Below are 19,661 nucleotides of genomic sequence, written 5' to 3' on the forward strand. Positions count from 1 at the left end.
ATGATGGGATGGGTGCAGTTTTCTCTGTGGTGGGGTCGGGTGGACTGTCCCGGGCTCTGTGGGGCGGGCAGCGCTGCAGCGCTGGGCCCCGGTCCGGATGGGCCTGGGCCCCCCTTTCCTGGCGGGTTGCAGAGTATGGGGGTGCCTACTGGGGTCAGCGGGGAGCTGGCCCCAGGGAGGGGTTACTGCCCTCCTTCCTTCCCTCCCATCTCCAGCTGCCTCCCTCTTCCCGCTCCACCACAATCACCCACACATGCAGGGCCTTGGGGTAGGGGTGTGTCACCAGAGTGCAGGGAGGCATCCCCCCTCTGTCCCCTTCTGGCTGCCTCTGCCTCAATTTTATCCCACACCTTAGACATTCACATTACTCACACTCTCATTACACATACATATAGGATCTTGGGGTGGGCACGCCACACAGAATCCAAATTACCATCAGGGTGTACACCTCACCCCTGGCGTCGTTGCCCACCTCTCAATTTTAAATACACGTAGACATTGAGGGCTAGCAGGAGGGGCTATGCGCTTACCTGCTGCTCTGGCAGGTGGCTCCATGCCCTCCTGGGTTTTAAATGCACCTTAGAACACACATACATCAACACTACATATGAGCGGGTGGAGGGAGGTTTGAGTCTTCACACACCCCCGTTCTCTGCGGCCTGCTGGAGCGGGGGCTGGGAGGAGGAGTTGGCCGTCCGACTGGGGTCTGGAATGTGGGGCCTCCCTGCTGCTGCAGAGTCGGGCGGTCTGCTTCTCCCCACTGCAGGAAAAGGGTAACACCACCTGGGTCTGGGTGCAGTTTCCCCTCCAGGGCAAGGGTACCCAGACCCGGTTCTTAGAGTACGCTAGGGAGAGTGATTGTGTGTACAGCGTCTCTTTATGTCTGTCTCCACGTTGGTTGAGTGTGGAATAATTGCTTATGAGAGCATGAGGGTGGGAATGGATGTTTGTATCTGTGTGTGCCTGTATGTCTGTGTCTATATGTCAGGTTGGGTATCAGACGCACCTCTCTGGGGACATCTCAGGCCCTCCAAGGTTTGGAGGCCTATCTCACCCCACCACTTCCCCTGCCGGTGGCGGACGCCCTCAGACATCGGTGCGTTGGTGGTTCTGTGTGTCCGGGGTGGGCGCCCAGGTACACACCGCTCACCCTTGGCGGCTGCTTATCGGGGCCTGGAGCCTGGGGCTCGCTCGGGCCACCGGAGGCGGGTGCCTCGGCTCTCGGCCCGGAGCTCGGTCACTCAGGCACAGCTGGCTGCCGGCGGAGCTCACGGGCACGTCACTGCAACCCCTGGCTTCTGCTCCGCAGCTGCTGAGTGACCCCTCATCTGGGACTCTCCTCGGCTCTTTCTGGGATAGTAGTGCGGCTGCCCTCTGTTGGTCTTCCTTGGTCTCTTGTGTTCTGGGGGCCTCTGGATGTCTGGAGTTTTGATCTCCTCCATACCTGCGTCATGCCCTGGAGGATGGGGCAGTGGCCCCCACACCCTCTAGCAGATCATTACATGAAGGAACCTTTAAAAAAAAAAACAAAACAAGCGCGTCCATGCTCACAGGTGTACACACAGGTGATCACACACACAAACTACACCCTTTTTGGCTCCTACCTCAAAGCACACTGTGCGCTGTCGATCTTACGTGCTGCACAATAATGTTTAATATTTAGTATTTACTGTCATATTCCCATAGATCATTGTGATGATGTTTATTACTCTCGTTTTCTTCTGCTTGCTTTCTTCTTTCTTTCTCAACAGGTGATCCAGGTGATCGATATATGTATTTTTTGTCTGCTTATTCTGTTGGTTTTGGTTTTTGCCCTTTTCCCCGTCCCTCTTCCCCGCTGTTTTCTTTTCCTCTTTCTTTCTCCCCTTTCTTTCCCCCAGTCAAGTCTGTCCCATATTCAGCAAGTGAAAATAAAATAAACAATAAAAGGTGAATCAAATGGACCATTACAGCAAGGCTGGGATGGTCCATTTGGTAAAGTAAATCCGTTGGGCATCTTTCTTCGCCTTTAGACAATAATTCTGATGGCAAAAGAACCAAACGGGACAGGTTAAAAAAAAAGAAAAAAGAAAAAAGAAACCAGTTCCCTTTTTATGCGACGAGGCGTGATTGCGGATGCCGCTCAGGTGTGTCCACCCCCCCTGCAGCGGCACTGCAAACCACGCCCGCCACAAAGATGTTGCCCTAAAATGCTTGTTTTAAATCAGAATTGTACGTACCAAACTTACCTAAAACATGTAAATGGCCCAGCTTTTATAGCTAGTTGTGCCAGCTTTAGCAACAACAGCTACAACCGACACCTCCGATAATCAAAGATCAGCCTCTGCATGGCTGCTGTGGAAATTTTGCCCAGCCTTCTTTGCAGAACTGCATAGTGGATGCACACTGGACCTGTTCTTTTCTCAGTTCACGCTGCAGCATGTCAGTAGGGTTCAAGTCTTGACTTTGACTTCACCATAAGTTTAGTTTATTGCTTTTAAGCCATTCACAGGGGGGGTAATTCTTGTGTTCAGGATCACTGCACCACTGCATACCCCAGAGTGACAGACTGACGACCTGCCATTGTCCCCACTGTCACTGTCAGAGACTTTCTTTAAGGGAGCAGAATTCATGTTTTCCGCAATAATCACAATTCGGCCTGTAGCAACATAGCATCTCCACTTTATACAGCTTCCCTCAGCTTTGACTGTAGGTAGAATGATTTGTTTGTCTTTGTTTGGTTTATGCAAACTGTGATGAGACTCTTGGCCTCGAACAAATCCATAGAATATTCATCCAAAAGGTTTTGTTGAGGCAAAATTAATAAAAGCCTTAATGTACTGTTGGGATAGCACTGATTTTAACTTTACCACTTCTCTTTGCCATTTTAGCCCAGAGCCTTCAGGTTAGCAGATAATAAACTGACCTTTGTTTAGACGTGACTTTCTTTGGATGTTTTTGTTGGGTTGTTTGAGACTTTCCAGAAGTTGTCGCTGTATTAGAGGAATTCTGGAAGGTCAAGCACCTCTTTGAAAGTTCAATCTTGTTTCAAAATCTCCTTTTATAGATAAATCCTTTGTGGATGTGCCTTAGAAATAGTCTCATAAACCTTTCCAGAAAGATAATTCAATCACATTTTTTCCTTGTCTCATTTCTCTTGGCACACTGTGCTAATGTTGAGACTTTTTAGCCAACTCCCTGCTTTTAAAAATGGTCTCCTTGGTGAGTCAATGTGGTGATTCAGTACAGGAATCAGGATCGGCAATGTACGTTGTGCAGACTATATATGAAAGTTAAAGATGGCCACTCAAGTGAGACAAAGAGTTTTTCCTCTCATAGACTTTCTTAGAAGATGGCAGCCTGAGGACTCACCGCCTGCTGGCACTTAGAAAGAAAACAAGTTTTAATTTCTTCATTTGCTTCATTTTTCATAAGAAGAAGCTGCAGCCGAGCTGTGGTATATACTGCACCACATTACAGAAAAGCTTTTTGTTTCATTTCTAAAACAGTGATAATGATATTCTGCTGTATAGTATAGACCGGTCCTAAAACCGACTCCCTGTATTTGACCATCATAATGATCCGCGTAGAAACAAAAACAAAGGTCTATTTGGCGCCGCAGACGGACGACAGAACCACCGAAAAGCTATTCCTTAAATTTTCTTTGCAGTTCACTGTTGGAGTGTTTTGTAAGACAAACTGACCTTTTCTAACAAGAAATGAGGGAGCCTCTTTTCTCCACAGCACCACCGGAGGTCAATCTAACCTTTTCAGGTCAAATGTGAAACCAAAGTGATGTCTAAGTTGGGGCACATTAAAACACTCAACCTGCTCACGCAATTTGTCAGGCACACCTGTCAGGCTGACTCATCGAAAACGACACTCAGCGCTTGGGGGTGGACAGACACTTTTTAGAAAGGCCATCTCTCAGTGGGAATCAAACCTTTAACTGTTAGTGATGTCCCCACCGTGCTAACTAATGGAACTTTCCTCAACTTTTGGCTCTCTGTGGGAGAGAAAACTGTAGAGGAGGTAGTATATCTAAGCTGGATGTATGAGCGCTGTAATTTGTTGGTGTTTGGCTGGTTGATTTACAGCAGAGGGGAGAAATTACACTGCCGCCTGTCCTCAGCAGTTTCTGGGAAATGGTTTTCCAGGCGGAACCTGAGACCGTTGTCCCGTTCAGGCACCGTAACTCAAACTTTTTACCTCTGTTCCCCTATTGGCACCCACAGATGATTTACTCTGAATGGGCGCTAGGAGTGTGTTTGCAGGCCTGTGTGTGCTTTTGTTTTTGTTTCGGTGTGCAATGTCTATGTGCATTTGTCTGTGAAAGTTACGATTGTTTCAGGGTTTAATTTGCATGAGAAAATAATGAGCGAATGTAATCAAATGGGTTGTGTGTTTGCGCACTGCCGTGTACTTCATATGGTGAAGGACGACCGGTGTTTACTCGTTGGACAGGGTGAACTGAATTCTGTGCGCGTTTGTGTCCGTGCGTGTGCGTTTGTGTCACTCTGTCTGTTACAAATTAGGGTTCCACTCTATAAAGTTTGATATATCACCGTATCAGTTATGTAAATCACACAACAACGTCCCTCTTGATTTATGTTGCCGCTGAGATAATGGCGTCTCGCTCGTGTACCGCCTGGATGATTGCAAAGTAGAGCTGCGTGGAGTGGCTGCGTTGATGGACACACACGAACCTCTTTCAGTTAACACTGAATTATCATGACATGAATCACATGGGACAAAGTGACACATTTTAGGCTAAATGTCATCCTTCTGTTTCATGCGTGATGAACAGGATGCAGAATGTGCCAAAATAATCTCACAGAACTCTCAAAGTAAGACGACTTTTTATGACGTCGCTTTTGTCAAGTACAAGATCATTTAGATTTACCTTTACTTAAAAACGTCATTAAAAATAGCGTATTAAGTATAAAATACAGTGTTGTAAGACAGCATGCAAAGAAACCATCAGTATCCAGATGGCCGAGCTTTGATTCACAGCTCTGCTCCTGTAGGATCTGTGCTTGTTCGTGCTGCTCCTGCCAGAAAAATGAAAGTGATGGTTGGCTGATGAGTTTCCTCTAAACAGCTTCAGCAGTGACAGTCTGTAAAACCTGTACTGAGAACAGCCTCACCTTTGTAATCACTAAAATGCTAAAGCTTTCCAAATGCCTCTGCTTTGTGGTTTTGTCTGTCTTGAAGTGCAAAGACGTAGAAGAACAGCATCGAAATCCTAGTAGTCTGAGAAAGTTAGCAATTGTTAACTCTATATAACCCTGACAGATATTTATCAGCTTGATGACATATTGGCCTATAACAAACATGAGTCTACATATGACAACATATGAGTTGTCCAGAAAGACGCCAGTTTAAAATCTTTATTTTTTCTGGAGTGAAGCAGTGTCTTTGTTGCCAGATCCTTTTTTTTTTAAGATTATTTTTTGGCCTTTATTGGATAGAAACAGTGGAGATAGACAGGAAAGAGGGGAGAGAGGGGAAGACATGCAGCAAAGGGCTGCAGGTCAGACTCGAACCCGGCCCTACTGCTCTCTGGTCAGTACTTCTAGGCATGTAGACATGAATAAGAAGACCCGCTGAAAGGGGAAGAAAGGTCATTTCAGTGACCGAACGTGACGTAGTTGTTGTTGTCAGAAATTGTTGATCCTCTGGGGGTTTACAGAGAATGGCCTAAAAAAGTGATTGAGTAAACGGGTATTCTGAAGGTGAAAATGAAAATAACCCCTCATTACAGCCGAGGTATTCATATAAACACACAATACATTAAATCTTGAAGCAGATGGGCTTCAACAGCAGCTAAGAGCAGGAAACTGAGGTTATAGTTTTCACAGACTCACCAAAATTGCACAATAGGAGGTTGGAAAAACACCTGGTCTGATGAGTCTTGATGTCTCTTAAGGCATTCCATGTGAGCGTCAGCTTTCATACCGTTTAGGTATGAAAACATGGATCCATCCTGCCTTGTATCAGTGGTTCAGGCTTGTGGTGTTGGTGGAAATGGTGTTGGGGACGTCTTAGTTCCAATTAAGCATTACTGAAATTTCACAGCCTGCCTACTTATTGTTGCTGACCATGTCCATCCTTTTTTGACCATAGTGTGTCCATCTTCTGATGGCTGCTTTCAGCAGGATAGTACACCATGTGACAAAGCTGAAACCATATCAGTCTGGTTTCTGAGTTTACTCAGCACCTTGTTAATTCTGAATGAGCAGTTCTGAAGACAAAAGATGATCCGACCCAGGACCAGCAAGGTGTACCTAATAAAGTGGCTAGTGAGTGCATGTAGGACATGTTTCTATGTGTTTTTTTATTTTTTATTTTCTGTGTGGCATTTGACATAAGAATCCAGTATCAGTTGGGATAGTTCTGGACAAACCAACATGCCTAGTGTAAGCATCAAGATCAGAAAAGCCACATTAAGCCTGCAGCAAGTGGCAGTCAAGCGCACCAACTTCTAAATCAGCACAGAGTGAAATGACACCACGGCACCGCATGTGACTGTTGGTTTCGCTGGTTGTGTCCTCTGCGGACTCTGGCGGTTCAGGGTTCACCAGGAGTTGCACGCTAGCTGCGGGCCTAATTTGCTTACAAGGCACACTTAATAATTTGCACCGTGTGTGATGAAGAGCCTCCAAATCTCACGGGTAATTCCGCTGATCCCTTCCTTAAGTAGCGCTTTGGGAAACCATCTCTTCACCCACTCCTTCTTCCTTCTCTATATTTTGCTGCTGTTCCCTCACTTTTCTGTTTTTTTTCTTCTGTGTTACTATTTCAGCCTCCTCTGACTTGCTCCCAAGTCTCAGCTCCCTTCATCTTCCCGTGTTTCTTGAGTCTGTATCTTTGTGTCTCTGCTGCTGCCTGACTTTCTCTCTCTTCTGCTCATTCTGTCACTCTTTCCCCTCCTCGTCCCTCTCAGCTCTCTCTCTCTCTCCTACTAACAGCCTTTCTGTCTCTTTTTTCCCCTGATCAAAGTTGCACACGACTGCCACACACACTGTGCTAACGTAACCACCCAGTCTGACATCACTGGCAATAATAAACTGTTTCCAGAAATATCTGCTGTTATGTTTTCCGATCAGTTTGCTTGTTGTGGATGCGTTATGTCCGCAGTGTTTGTGATTTTGGTTGTATGTGTGAGAGGGAGATGTCCTGCCACATTGTAATGCCTTGTTACATGCCCAAAAGAGAGCTGCGACAATAAGAGATCAAACCGTCCGCCCGCGTGCTCCCGACACACACGTCTCGCGTATGTCTTCCTGGGAAGAAAGTCGCGCTCTTAAAGCAATAAAAAGTCAAGCACGTAAAAAGGAACGGGGAACGCAGCGAGCGAGTGGTGAGAAAGTGTCGACAATGTGTGACATGAGATGTGGTCCTGAAGGGCCCGAGCTGTCAGTGCAGAGGCCCCGTGAGGAAGGCAGGTTGCCAGGCTGCCTGTCTATTTCTGCACGCTGACATGGTAGCGGGCTGGCTGACATGTGGTCATACATTGTCAGATAGATGCAGACCTGCTGATGGACAGAAAGATGGACAGATTAGATGGAAGAGAGTCAGATAAATTACAAGCTTACAAACCCTGAGAGCTTGAACCCAGGGGGCCTCTAATGGCTCCTAAACAGGCAAAACAATCAGCTGTTGGCTGTTTTCAGAAGTCATAAAGGCATTTTTGTAGCCAATTTTAAACCTGGAGGTAGTTACGACTTTTGACTTGAAAGGTTTGAGTGTTAAATTGTTTGATCGGCAATGCCTACCACTGATTGCCACCTTCTCTAACATGACCACCGAACACCGAAACGCTTGCTTTTTTCTTAAAAGAAAAAAAAAGATTTCCATGTTTGCATGTTTGCTGATTGGATTATTTTAGTAATAATTGGGTGGTGAACATCTTTACACCACCCAATTAATATTAAAATTACACCTGCTCCAACTTTGAACTGTAACCTAAGCCAAAAAGGCATGAAATTGTTACCAAATGATGCTCCAAAATGAATCCTTGTGTGCCGTGCTTAAGGACAATCCCCTTGTTAAATCCAGCATGATGAAGTCCTGAACCGCTGAACACGGGAACTTAATGACTGGTCATTAAAAAGAGATAAACACTGTGCACAAGGTTTATTGCTGGGAAACATGCACCATGAGTAATCAATTAATGATGACTATTAGTCATGGGTTTATCATTATTAAAATTGAATATTGTAATGGATTTTATTGCTAATAACAGCAGTTTAATATCAGTGAAACTCATTTTCATAGCAGCTGTGTTTTAATACATCCAAAAGAGCCTAACAGTAAGTTAACGCCTTTTTTTTTTTTTTACAAAGATTTAACATTAAGAAAATATTTTCACATTCATGCAAGTTATTGTCAGGTTTTTAGGATACCTACAGGAAATTTAGTGTTTGCGATTTGCTGCCTGCCACCAGGCTGTTTACATTTTTCAAGCGACTCTAGACCAAATGAGAGAGACTTGTAAAATCGAGCGCTGTCCTCATCCTCGAGAATGCTTCGAATAGCTACAGAGAAGGACGTGGTGGAGGAACGACAGGTATCCTGGCAAACAGCTGAATGGGCTGATGGGCACTTGGAAGGGCATCGGGAGAGATGGGCATGGAGGCACACAGACAGAGAGAGACCTGCAAATAAATGTTCCTAAACATTTGACAGATTGTCAAATGCGAACAGGACTCGGGCAGACAGAAGGACAGATAAACAGGCGTGCGGAGAGTGCAAAGGCCGACAAACAGACAGTACAGGACGTACTTTAGACAGACAGATGGACAAACACAGCAAGGTGATAGACTCTTAATCAGTCAGAATGGGAGTGCTATTCATCTGCTCTCTGAGTCACTACGTAGTGTATGCTCTGTCTCTTGGAGTGTGTTCAAAGCATGTACACTCTATATATCCTAGCAGACTGATCCCCCTGTCTCCCCGGTTTACTTTCCTCCATCTGTCCGTCTCACTGTGTCTTGACTTTCCTCCGTAGAATCACTCCTTCCCTTCTCACCTCCCTTTAAAACAAAAACCCCTCATCTACCTTCTTTCTGCATTTCCTCTAAACGATCTCTCTCCTCTTCTTGCTTCCAGGCCTGCTTTCTGTCTCCTATGATGAATGGGACTACGGCTTAGAGGCGCGGGTTCGCGATGGTGTGGCGATCATCACTATGGCGACTTCTACCATGATGATGGACCGCGGGCCTCACACCCTCTTGAAGTCTCAGTGCCACGGAGCTCCTGACAGAAAGACCCCCATCTCAGGCAACCCCAACGAAGTGCTCAGGTGAGTGAAGGTGGAGAGGGCGTAGCATGTCAAAGCACCATGATCACACTTAATGGACCTGGGTGAGCAGTCTCAGTTAGTTTATCTGGTTTGATCGGCACTTATAGTATTGCACGCAAAGCAATAGTGTGACATTTAAATGTACGATTCGAGGGTCTTTGTTGTCGTTATGCAAGGATAACGAAATTATAGTTTTATTTTCATTTTTCTACATTTGTGACACAACTTCTAGTGATGCTGCAAATAATTAGAGTCAGTCTGCCATCAGTTTACAATGAATGGAGTCGAGTTGGCAGTGACAGTGAATTAAATCAGTGAAAATCACAAGTCTGTTGCTGTCTGCATATACAGAAATTTGCATTAATCACAAATTCACATTAGCCGCTTATACTCAGAGTCCAGCCAGAAACAGAAATTCATGCCCCTTTACTGTTACCTGGACAAATACCTGTTAGTTAACAGAAGTCTGAAATTGAACTATGATCTGGCACATCTTCATTCAGTTCTCAAACTGCAAAAAAACTTTTAAGCAGCCAAAACAAAAAGATTAAGTAGTATTAAGTGACATCTTGGATCTTACTTTTATTAATTACTGAGCTTCTGGTGGTGCGGTTTGCGTTCTTTATCAATAAGCCTGCTTTCCCATAAAACGTTCAGCTCTCTGCTGGATGTTGCCACTTGCGCGCTGCTTGAATATGTCATTCTGCAGCAGTCTTGGTGTTCTCTAGGAACCACGTTCCTTTTCCTTTTGCTTTCTGCCCTGCAGCAGTTCAGCACATATCTCACGAAAACCAGCTCTGTGGTGCAAACCATACACTTCTGTACAATATAGAAGAAATGCCACAAAGCACTGGTCATGTTTGTTTAAAGCTGTTTATTCACGCTAATGTGTCCGAGTTGATGTGGGAGTCATTTGTGGATGCTGCTTTAAAATCGCAACGTTCTGGTGGTCTAACATCCCCACGATCACCATGGCACCGTCATCACTGGTGCAGCAGATGTTGCAGCACGCGCGTGCAAACACCATCCCCTGCATGCTGTGATCATCCTCCCCCCACGTAATAATACCCTACGCGCACAAACACCCCCTTCACATGCTGCCATCTTCAGGAAAACCGACCCCACCCCTTCAGCTGTCCGTCCCAGCAGCAGGCCTTTTGAACTGGATGTGAAGCCTAGCGTTCGGCTGCGCTTTGCTCTGCGCGCTGCCTAATTGGTCCCAATGGCGTTTCAGTCGGCGAACACTATCCCCTGTCGTGCTGCGCTCCAGAGCTCAGCGCAGCATTATATTCAGTGGCAGTTTCACCCCATCCGCCACTCTGCGCGTCTGCTGGAGATAGATGTGCGTGGGTATGTGTGTTTTTATTGCCCTAAAGAGAGACAAACTGTCAAGGAAAGCCACATGTGCATGTGTGCACAGGTGTAGTGCAGGGCAGCATATGTGTGTATGCTTGCTAAAGAGACTGTCAGTATCGCTTCAGGACACCGGCGGCAGATCACAGACACTCGCACAGAAAACGAAATGCACTGACCCCTTTTGGCTGATTCAGACAGATGTATAGATGCATAAACAGTCTTTTTCTGCCTTCTCCTGCAAGTTTTCTGCTGATTGCAAGCACGCATACATCCCGAAATACTCTTCTCACGCTCATAAGACGCCAGAGAAACCTGGAGCCTACTGTGGAAACTCGGGCTCTTCTTTTGGGATGTGTGTAATTTTTTTGCTCATGGTCCGAGCTTAACTGCATCCTGCACAAAGGCAACAAAGCTTTGTTGTCTGTTCCAGTCTACTCTTTGGATGTCATTTCAGCCCCTGCCTGTTGTTCTCTCCTTTCTGAAGCTTTTGCATTTGTTTCACCGCTGCTTACTGCTTTGAGATAACAGTGGAGTTTATGGCAGCTGCTCTTGCCCCAGAATACACCCCCCCTCCTCTCTCTTCTGTTCATGTGTTTGCCTCGCTGTGGTCTGCTGCGCACTGCTTTGTTCTTCTCAACTCTGCTGTGGTCTCTCTGCCGCGTTCTCTCTGCTCTGCTCGGCTTCCTCGTAACTCTGTCCTCTCGCGCCCCGTAGTCTTCTGTTTTTGTTCTGCCCTGCTCTGCTTTTTTTTCCTACATCTGCTCTGCTTTGTTCCACTTTTATTCTGTTCTGTGGAGGGCTGCTCTACCGTTTTATCTTCTCACACCTCCTCGCCTCTCCTCTTGTCCCCTCTCCTCTCTTCTCTAGTGATTTTTCCTCTCATCTCTACCGTTCTGCTCCTCCCTAGCTGGTGCCTGCGCTGCAGACCTGCAGTTTTATAATCAACTTAGCTGTGTTGTTGATTAGATCAGTTGCAAGCACTGCTAAGATCCTTCGCCCCTTTTCTGCTTTAACTAAATTTGTTTGGTGATAACCTTTGTCTTCAAGTGTTCAATCAAGAGATTAGCATTTGGCCTAGAGTCTATATATTAGAAAGTGAACGGACGCCTAGTTGCCCGGCTTGCATGGCTGCTTGGCTGCATGGACCGATGCCCTCCCGCTCGATTCGTTCACTACTAAGTGAGTCAACGAATGAAAGATGGATGGAAGGCAGCTCAATCAAAAAGCTCTTTCCTGCGTCTGGGAAGCCTTACACTCTGTGTTCTCTCCAGTGAATACAAACTCCATTTGTAAAAATTTCAAGCAGACCTTTAAAGTAAATCATTAATAAATCAAGCAGGGGCACGATTAATTCTAAGCTGTCGAAAATGGCATTTAGCAGCTAAACCTGAAAACGACGCCTTCATCTCTAAAGCTCAACATATTAAGCTGGAAAAACATCCATGGAAAATGGACCAATCAGAAACTGCGGCAATCAATATAGGTCCGGAGCTTGCCCCACAGCTAAGTCACGATCCACATGTGCCAATCTGAAACATTTAGGTAAATAAACTAACTTTTAGTGCTATAAAATTGGGTGCTTTAATGTTTACACACACTAGCTACAGATTTCACTTTTAAACCCATATTTTTACTGTGATGTACGGTGGCCCTGAGAGGTCAAACGTACTTAAGAAAACAGCAGCAAATGGAAAAGTGCTGCAAAACACACGAAACATAACAGAAATATAAAAATACACAGCAAAAGCTCACAAAACCAAAAACAATCTCACAAAACACAGCAGAAGTGTTTTTAGGGACACAAGAACGTGACGGACCAGCTGCAGAAGTGACAAGCTAACAGTAAGCAAACATGCTAACAGCAAACATGTATCTACAGTATTATATGACAACACGGATGAATCCTCAGCTTGTTTTCTCCGTGCGATCCTTTCTTAGGTTCTGGTACATTATAAACCACGGCCACTGCAGATAGCCTACAGGGTAGAAGTTCTCCAGTTGGGGATCTCAGGTTTAAAGAGTGGTAGCGAGTAGCGAGAAGTACCCGTACCTTGTTCTTGCTTTAGATATATTCCACAACATTTTTTTAGGACGTCTTTGAAGGGCGTGGTTAAGAATCTGAAGCAGATGGTGAAGAAATCAAGGAAGGCCGGTGGCAGTTATACATTTTTAAACCTTCTTAAAAGCCGAAGATTATATGGAAATACATATGTCCCAAAGTACGAGTGAAAAATTTGTATTGTAGCTCCAACACAAGTTGGTCCAGCTTGTGGATTATGCACGAGTTAGGTCAGTAAGAGATGCATGGGGAATATGTAAATTGAATCTAGTTTACATTTCAGTCTGCTGGTGAACGAGGAAGATTGGCTCTAAGGTCACGGTCATCTTCTCGAATTTATAAGCCATACATTAGCATTTTCTTGTTCGGCCCTCAGTGCCTCATAGAATACCACAAGAGAAGGACGCGTCACTCCACTAAGTAAATTAAGTCCATTGTAGCCAGCGCTGTGACATTCCAGCTAATTCTACAGCATGAGCCTGACAAATGAAGATAGCAGGAAGGGGAAGAAGAAGAGAGCAAAGCACAGAGGAGAGGGAGGGACAGAGCGAGGGAGAGGTGGCAGTAGAGGCCAGCAGCGAGCAATACACAACAGTGTGAGAATCATGAGTTTGACAACACTGGCCCTGACCTTGCCAGGCGTGGACAGGTTCCAGATGAGGTTGGTCTTGGAAAGGTGTCAAGTGCTTTTAAGCTCCGTGGGCATTTTTGAACTTCTGTGGCCTCAGTAAGGCTTTCAATATGGGGTATATATATATATATATAAATATATTAAAGTATATACACGTGTGTGTGCGTCAGTGTGTTGGTGTGTGTTTGCACGCGTGCTCTGGATACAGAACAATCTGCAGTTGCATTTTGACCCTGTTGCACTGAGAAATGAGTGTGTGCCAATGGCGTGTCCGACTCGGTGTTTGCGTGTGTGTGTGAGTCTGTGGAGCCCAGCTGGATGTGTGTGTTTATGGGGCAGGCAGTGGGAGGTGGCAGAAAGGTACCTGTTTTTGATGGGGCTTGATTGGAAGTAGGTCAGGAATCCTCTCTCCTCTTTCTTCCATCTCCCGTCTCTCCATCTTTATTGCCTATAAATCTTTTCATCTGTCCTGTCACTAAATCTCTTTTTGTCTGCCACGTTTATCCAGTCCTCTGCTTTTCTGTGTTTCTTATTTTATCTCACATAATCTTTTCCTTTCTCCAGTATTTTTTATTACATGCTTCCCGCTCTTTTTTTCCTCCTCTCTGCTGCGTCCCAGCTTCACCTGCCTCCTTTTTGCTGCAGGCTATTATAATTTTCAATTTGTATAGCAGTACAGTACATAGGTTTGTCTTTTAAGGCTTTTGAAGTTTTATTCCAAAATGCTCTGAAATTAGAAAATCAAGAGGAGGAGAATATTGCCTCAGGTATCCATTATCTCTGCAATGTAGACAATCCAGTCTGTTCGAGGGCTAGCGCTTTAAAGAAATTTCACTGTAATTAGTTTTAATTAAGTGTTGTCAATCATGTGTCAAAGCCACATATTGATGTCCATGCTTCTTCCCTCTGCTCCCATTAGCGCAGCTTTGTTTACACGTTCACTCGTCATATATGGATGCAGCTGAATGTATATAGTCACACCTCCCCTCGCATTCACACATTATACCCCAAGTGTGCACGCAACAAAGCTTCAGTATGTTTTTCTACCTCAGCCGCACGGAGCCATACAAGGCTTGTTATCACTCTCAGTATAGATCCCTCCTCCTCAGATCCAGTGATTACACTGTACCACAGTAATTGCTAAGGAGTGTAATTCATAATTAATTCATGTCAGGGTTAATTTATTAAAACTGACTTATCAATATTTTACACAACTCCTCCATTATTCACACAGAACATGCGCTAAAACCTATCTGTGTCAGGCCATGGAGTTAGCATGGGAAGTGTTCTGCTGCGTGCTGTGTTGTTGTAGTTTGTCTTTAGATAAACCTACGCATACAAATGGATTCGCTGCATTGTGGTTCACGCTGCAAAAAATATGAGGCGTTTCCTGAATGTAGAAATCGTTTTCTGTAGATTTGATTGGAGTAGTACATGTTGGACTCCGGTCAGTGTTACTAGCTCTTGTTCGCCAGGTGAAGACAGCTGCTGCTGTTTGAATTTTAATTCACCTCTTGTACAGCACAGCTGAGATACTCTCCTCTGGCTCGTGCAGGAAACTGACAGGTTCAACAGGATATCAAAACATGCATTTTAGTGGGGAAGGTGGATGTGATTCTGTCTTATTATGCTAGTCACACCTGCGTATTCAGATTCCTACCATCCACATAACTTTATACCATCTCATGACACATACAGTAACTTATGGAAAAGCAGGGATCGGTTTGTGTTCACATTACAGGAAGGCAGTGATGGTGACATGCAATCATCCTGTCACCCAGCTTTGGAATAACAGTCTCTGCATGCCTGCAGCTCTAGTCTTTATATGCCTCTGTGAGTTTTGCTGCAGAGTAAACTGCATGGACTGTAAATAAAAGATGGAGATAGCCACCGTGAGTTATCCACTGTCTTTTAAAGATCTGTTTTCAAGCCTACATTTGAGCCATTTTGTGCTTTTTCATCTTGGTTCTTTAGAGACAGAAGTGACCATTTTTGGAGGAGAGGGCAAATACCTTAGTAGTCACAGCCGGTTCTCACTCCGGAGGCGTAACATCCTGATGATTTGTCACGTCCCGCAGCGTTCCTGAGGAATAATGACGGTCCCACGGTAATACACGTTCTAGCCATGTATTCCAGCTCTAACCATAACCATAACCTTATCCCAAACCTTAACCAGCACTTTAATGACATTCAATAGTGTTTTCCAAAGCAATTTAAGTAAAATGAACGAACATGTAAAGATTGAGTCCAAACGGTTCTCATGTTTCCTCATTTTTCCAATCTCGTCATTTAGGGACGTGTTTGGTGCCCGGAAGCATAACTTGTTGACGATTTGTCACCTAGCCTCAAATATTATGGTTTGGGAGTGAGAACATGTTGGTAGTTAGCTAATGTTAGCATACTGCATCCATGGACTGTACACCGATCAGGCCTCTGACAGGTGAAGCGAATAACACTGATTATCTCTTCACCGGTGGATGGGATATATTAGGGAGCATGTGAGCATTTTGTCCTCAAAGTTGATGTGTTAGACACAGGAAAATTGAGCATTTTTCACATCATGTAGATGCGTGTGTGTGTTGCTTACCTGGAGAACACCTGACACCAGGATGCACTAAGGGAAGAAATAAAACTGGCGGAGGCAGTCTGTTGCTTTGGACAATGTTCTGCTGGGAAACCTTGGGTCCTACCATCCATGTGGATGTTACTTTGACAAGTACCAACTACCTAAGCATTGTTGCAGACCACGTACACTCTTTCATGGAAATTGTAATAATGAACCCTGTCACAAAATGGTTCAGGAATGGTTTGGGGAGCACAACAATGAGTTTGAGATGTTGAGTTGACCTCCAAATTCTCCAGATTTCATTCCAATTGATCGTCTGTGAGATGTGCTGGACAAACAAGTCTGATTCATGGAGGCTCCACCTCACAACTTACAGGACTTAAAGGATCTGTTGCTAACATCTTCACCTTGAGGGGTCTAGTGGAGTCCGTACCTCGATGGGTCAGGGCTGTTTTGGCAGCAAAATCTGGACCAACACAACATTAGCCAGGTGGTCATAATGTTATACCTGATTGGTATATAGGTACAACACACAAACGCAGACAACTGTTAATTTAGTGCTAAGTTACATACATTTAAAATACTACAGTTTTGCTTGGCAAAACTACACCACACAAACACCTGCACAGAAAGCCATTTTAAATGTCATAGTTGCATTAAAATGCTCCACAGGGCACCAAAAACATGACCCAAAGCTCAGTTCAGTGACCAGAATGTGCTGAGGTGACGCCTAGCACACCGCTTGTGGCTAATCACCTGTGTAGGTTTACAGTCAAAGCAGCCACACCCCTAATTTTGAGCCTTCAAAACCTGAAAAGGCTGAGTAATAGGAAAAAAATTGTCTGGTACAGTTGTTATAAACGATGAAACTGGCTACTTAAACCAAACATATTTTTTGTACCAAGCAGGAAACATACTTTTTTTCTGCTGCAAGGTTCAACTTTAACAAGGGACCCTATGGGGATTGACTCTCTTTCTTTTTCAGTCTCAAATGGTCTTTGAAGGATCTGCACTTCTGCTTTGGCTTCATTTGTCACTCCCAGAGACTGCTGCTTACTAAGCTGTTATCACTGTGTCTGGAGATGTATGTCCAGTTTTATTATATTTACAGGAAGTTCAGAGAATGTGCTTGAATGAAGAGAGGACACAGATTGCTTTCCTGTAAACACAGAAGTTGCAGGATGATGCGGGGAAGAGAGACGTGTTGAAATCTGCCTGTACTATGACCCATCCCCTCCCCCTTTTTCTTTGAATCCCACCCCTCTCACTCTCTCTGCGTCTCTTTCCCACCCTCTGCGAGATTACCGTTACCATAGTAACAGTGGTTGTGGCTGCTATGGCAACACACATATGCTTGTGTTTCCTTGCTGTCAGTGTGTAGGATGCTCACGTGCACACTCATAGACACACTCACACACACAGGCTCTGAATTGCAGCATGTAACAATAGCTTGCTCAGTAAAGATTAAAGGGACCGCAGCGTCGAGTCATTTTGTAAATGGCTTATGATTTATGCAGCAGATTCTATGCACTTTGTATCAGTGCCAAGGTTCTACAGGAGCGGCTGTAAGCCGGACACATGGGGCTGCATGAGATGGTGTGATCATCACAGCCCATTGAAAATATCAATTTTTGATAGAGAGGAAAGAATAAGAAAGCTGGCATTAGAGTAATTGCTGGATTACATAAGTCATTTCATCACAGATAGATAGATAGATAGATAGATAGATAGATAGATAGATAGATAGATAGATAGATAGATAGATAGATAGATAGATAGATAGATCCCATCAACATACAATCCTCTACATGCACACACTTTCAGATGCAGTATCTTTTGCCATGTATTTATTCATCTCCATATATATATAGCGTGCATGCTTTTGAGGTAGAGTGTTTCCATGGAAACAGTCACAGAGCGGGAAGGCTAGGGGTGAGGGAGTGAAATAGTTAAGAGAGAGTGTGTGTCTGTGTGTGTGTGTGTGTGTGGGATGACAGTGAAGTGAATTCGAGTTCATCTGACATAAACATTGCTGTCCTCATGTACATGCACTTACACACTCCCACGCACAATAACCATACCCTCTGCATGAGGGTAAGGCACTGCTGAGTGTGTGTGTGTGTTGTTTTAGTTGCAGGGAAGTGAAATTATTCCACCTGACACACACTTCTGACACCCGATAAAAACTGCATTGCTCATATGTGTGTCCCTTCAGCTCCAGGAAAAATTCATTCCAAATTGCTCATAGATTTTAAATTGTGTTCGAGCAGTTATTTCAAATTGTATATTTAGTGAATATTTAAGCTGTTTGGTTGTAGATTTTTTTTATATCTCTCTGTAATTATCTTATGAGGAGGACAATGGATAAGCTGGATTTTAATAATGTTTTTAATCACAGTTCTCATGGCTGTGTTTGGCAGCCCTTCATGCAGAAATCTCCCCCCAGACAGGAAGACAGAGAACATAATTTAGCTTAAAGACTGAAAACAGAGTGAAGCAACTACCCTGACTGTGTGAATAAAGGTAAAAAAAAAAAATAATAAAAAAATCCACCTGCCAGAACCTCTAAAGCTCGCTAATGAGCCGCTTTTTTGAAGCATACATTTTCAGAGTGTGGTCTGAGTGCTGTTTCTTGGTCAGAAACAGTAACTTGCATGGCAAAAGATTTCAGCCCAGAATGACTGCTATTTTAAAATCACTTGTTCATGCGCTTGTTGCATGTGTTCATATGTAATGTGCACTGGATTTGGTCCTCGACTGTGTTAGACAGCAACCCTTCGACTTGATTACGATTTGGGTCTCTGACAAAGAAGACAGAGAAGCAAAATTAACCACAGAAGGAAAATCCTGCCAATGGTGTGTGCTGCCCCTCGACAACAGTCACAACAGTTTCTGTTTTTTCTTCTCAAGGTTGTCTCTTGTGCTACAGTCACCAGAGGGAGAACAGTGGCTAGAGACTGTAGCAGAACCACAGTTAAGGCCGTAAACAAAGAACTTGTAATCACTCGCAGTTGTCGTCTCCAAAGCGACTTTGGCACATTAAGATGATGATAAAATGGCAATAAGACGAAGTCAGTCTGCTATCAGTTTGATTGATCGCGGTTGAATTGGCAGTTACATGCAGTCTTATGCAATGTGATAAATTAGCTTACAGAATTTCACATTAATTAGAAATTCACATAAACTAATTACATTCAGAGTCCAGACAGAACATGAGATAGATTTGAGACATTCCTCCACAAATAGAGACATCGCTGCGGCAGGATTGTGATTTAACTGTAAAGTGATTAAGGAGCTTGGCAGCCTTGCTTTTATATAAGAATAAAACCAGAACACAACTAGCCGAGTCTCCAATTGAAAAGAGACTGGTTGCAGACTTACTCAGATTGATCGCAATGTGTTGGGAGTCTCTCTGCAAACTTAAGCCACTCTGATCATTTCATTGCACTCACTCTGCTTTGACAGTCCGATCCTGTGAGATGAATTCACAGTGTGCGCACTGGTAAATGTCACAAAAAAAGCATAATCCTCGTCCACGCTGACCTTAACCGTCACCTTCAGGCACTGCAGATTCATCCATGTAAAAACTCCTGTTTGCTTCTAAGATTGTAGTTGCAGAACCAGCTGTCATTACCAGCGATGATCGGAGACATGAGGCTGACTCAGTTGGACACAGATGTTCTTAAATGATGTATAAGTGGTGAAATTGCAGACTCTAACAGAGAGACTGATCTAAAAAGAAAATAGCAGCTACTATCAAAAC

The 19,661-nt window shown here is 44.3% G+C and overlaps 1 protein-coding gene across 1 annotated transcript in view; it reads left to right on the forward strand.

Annotated features, from left to right (window-relative positions):
- LOC116311568 (glutamate receptor ionotropic, NMDA 2B) overlaps positions 1 to 19,661 on the forward strand; it is a 141,840-nt gene that overhangs the window by 78,665 nt on the left and 43,514 nt on the right. The window contains exon 8 of the mRNA XM_039611393.1: positions 9,094 to 9,286. Within this exon, the coding sequence (XP_039467327.1) occupies positions 9,094 to 9,286 (193 nt within the window). The remainder of the gene's footprint in view (positions 1 to 9,093; positions 9,287 to 19,661) is intronic.

The sequence above is a fragment of the Oreochromis aureus genome, linkage group 4 (genome assembly GCF_013358895.1).
Source record: "Oreochromis aureus strain Israel breed Guangdong linkage group 4, ZZ_aureus, whole genome shotgun sequence".
In the NCBI taxonomy this organism is placed as follows: Eukaryota; Metazoa; Chordata; class Actinopteri; order Cichliformes; family Cichlidae; genus Oreochromis; species Oreochromis aureus.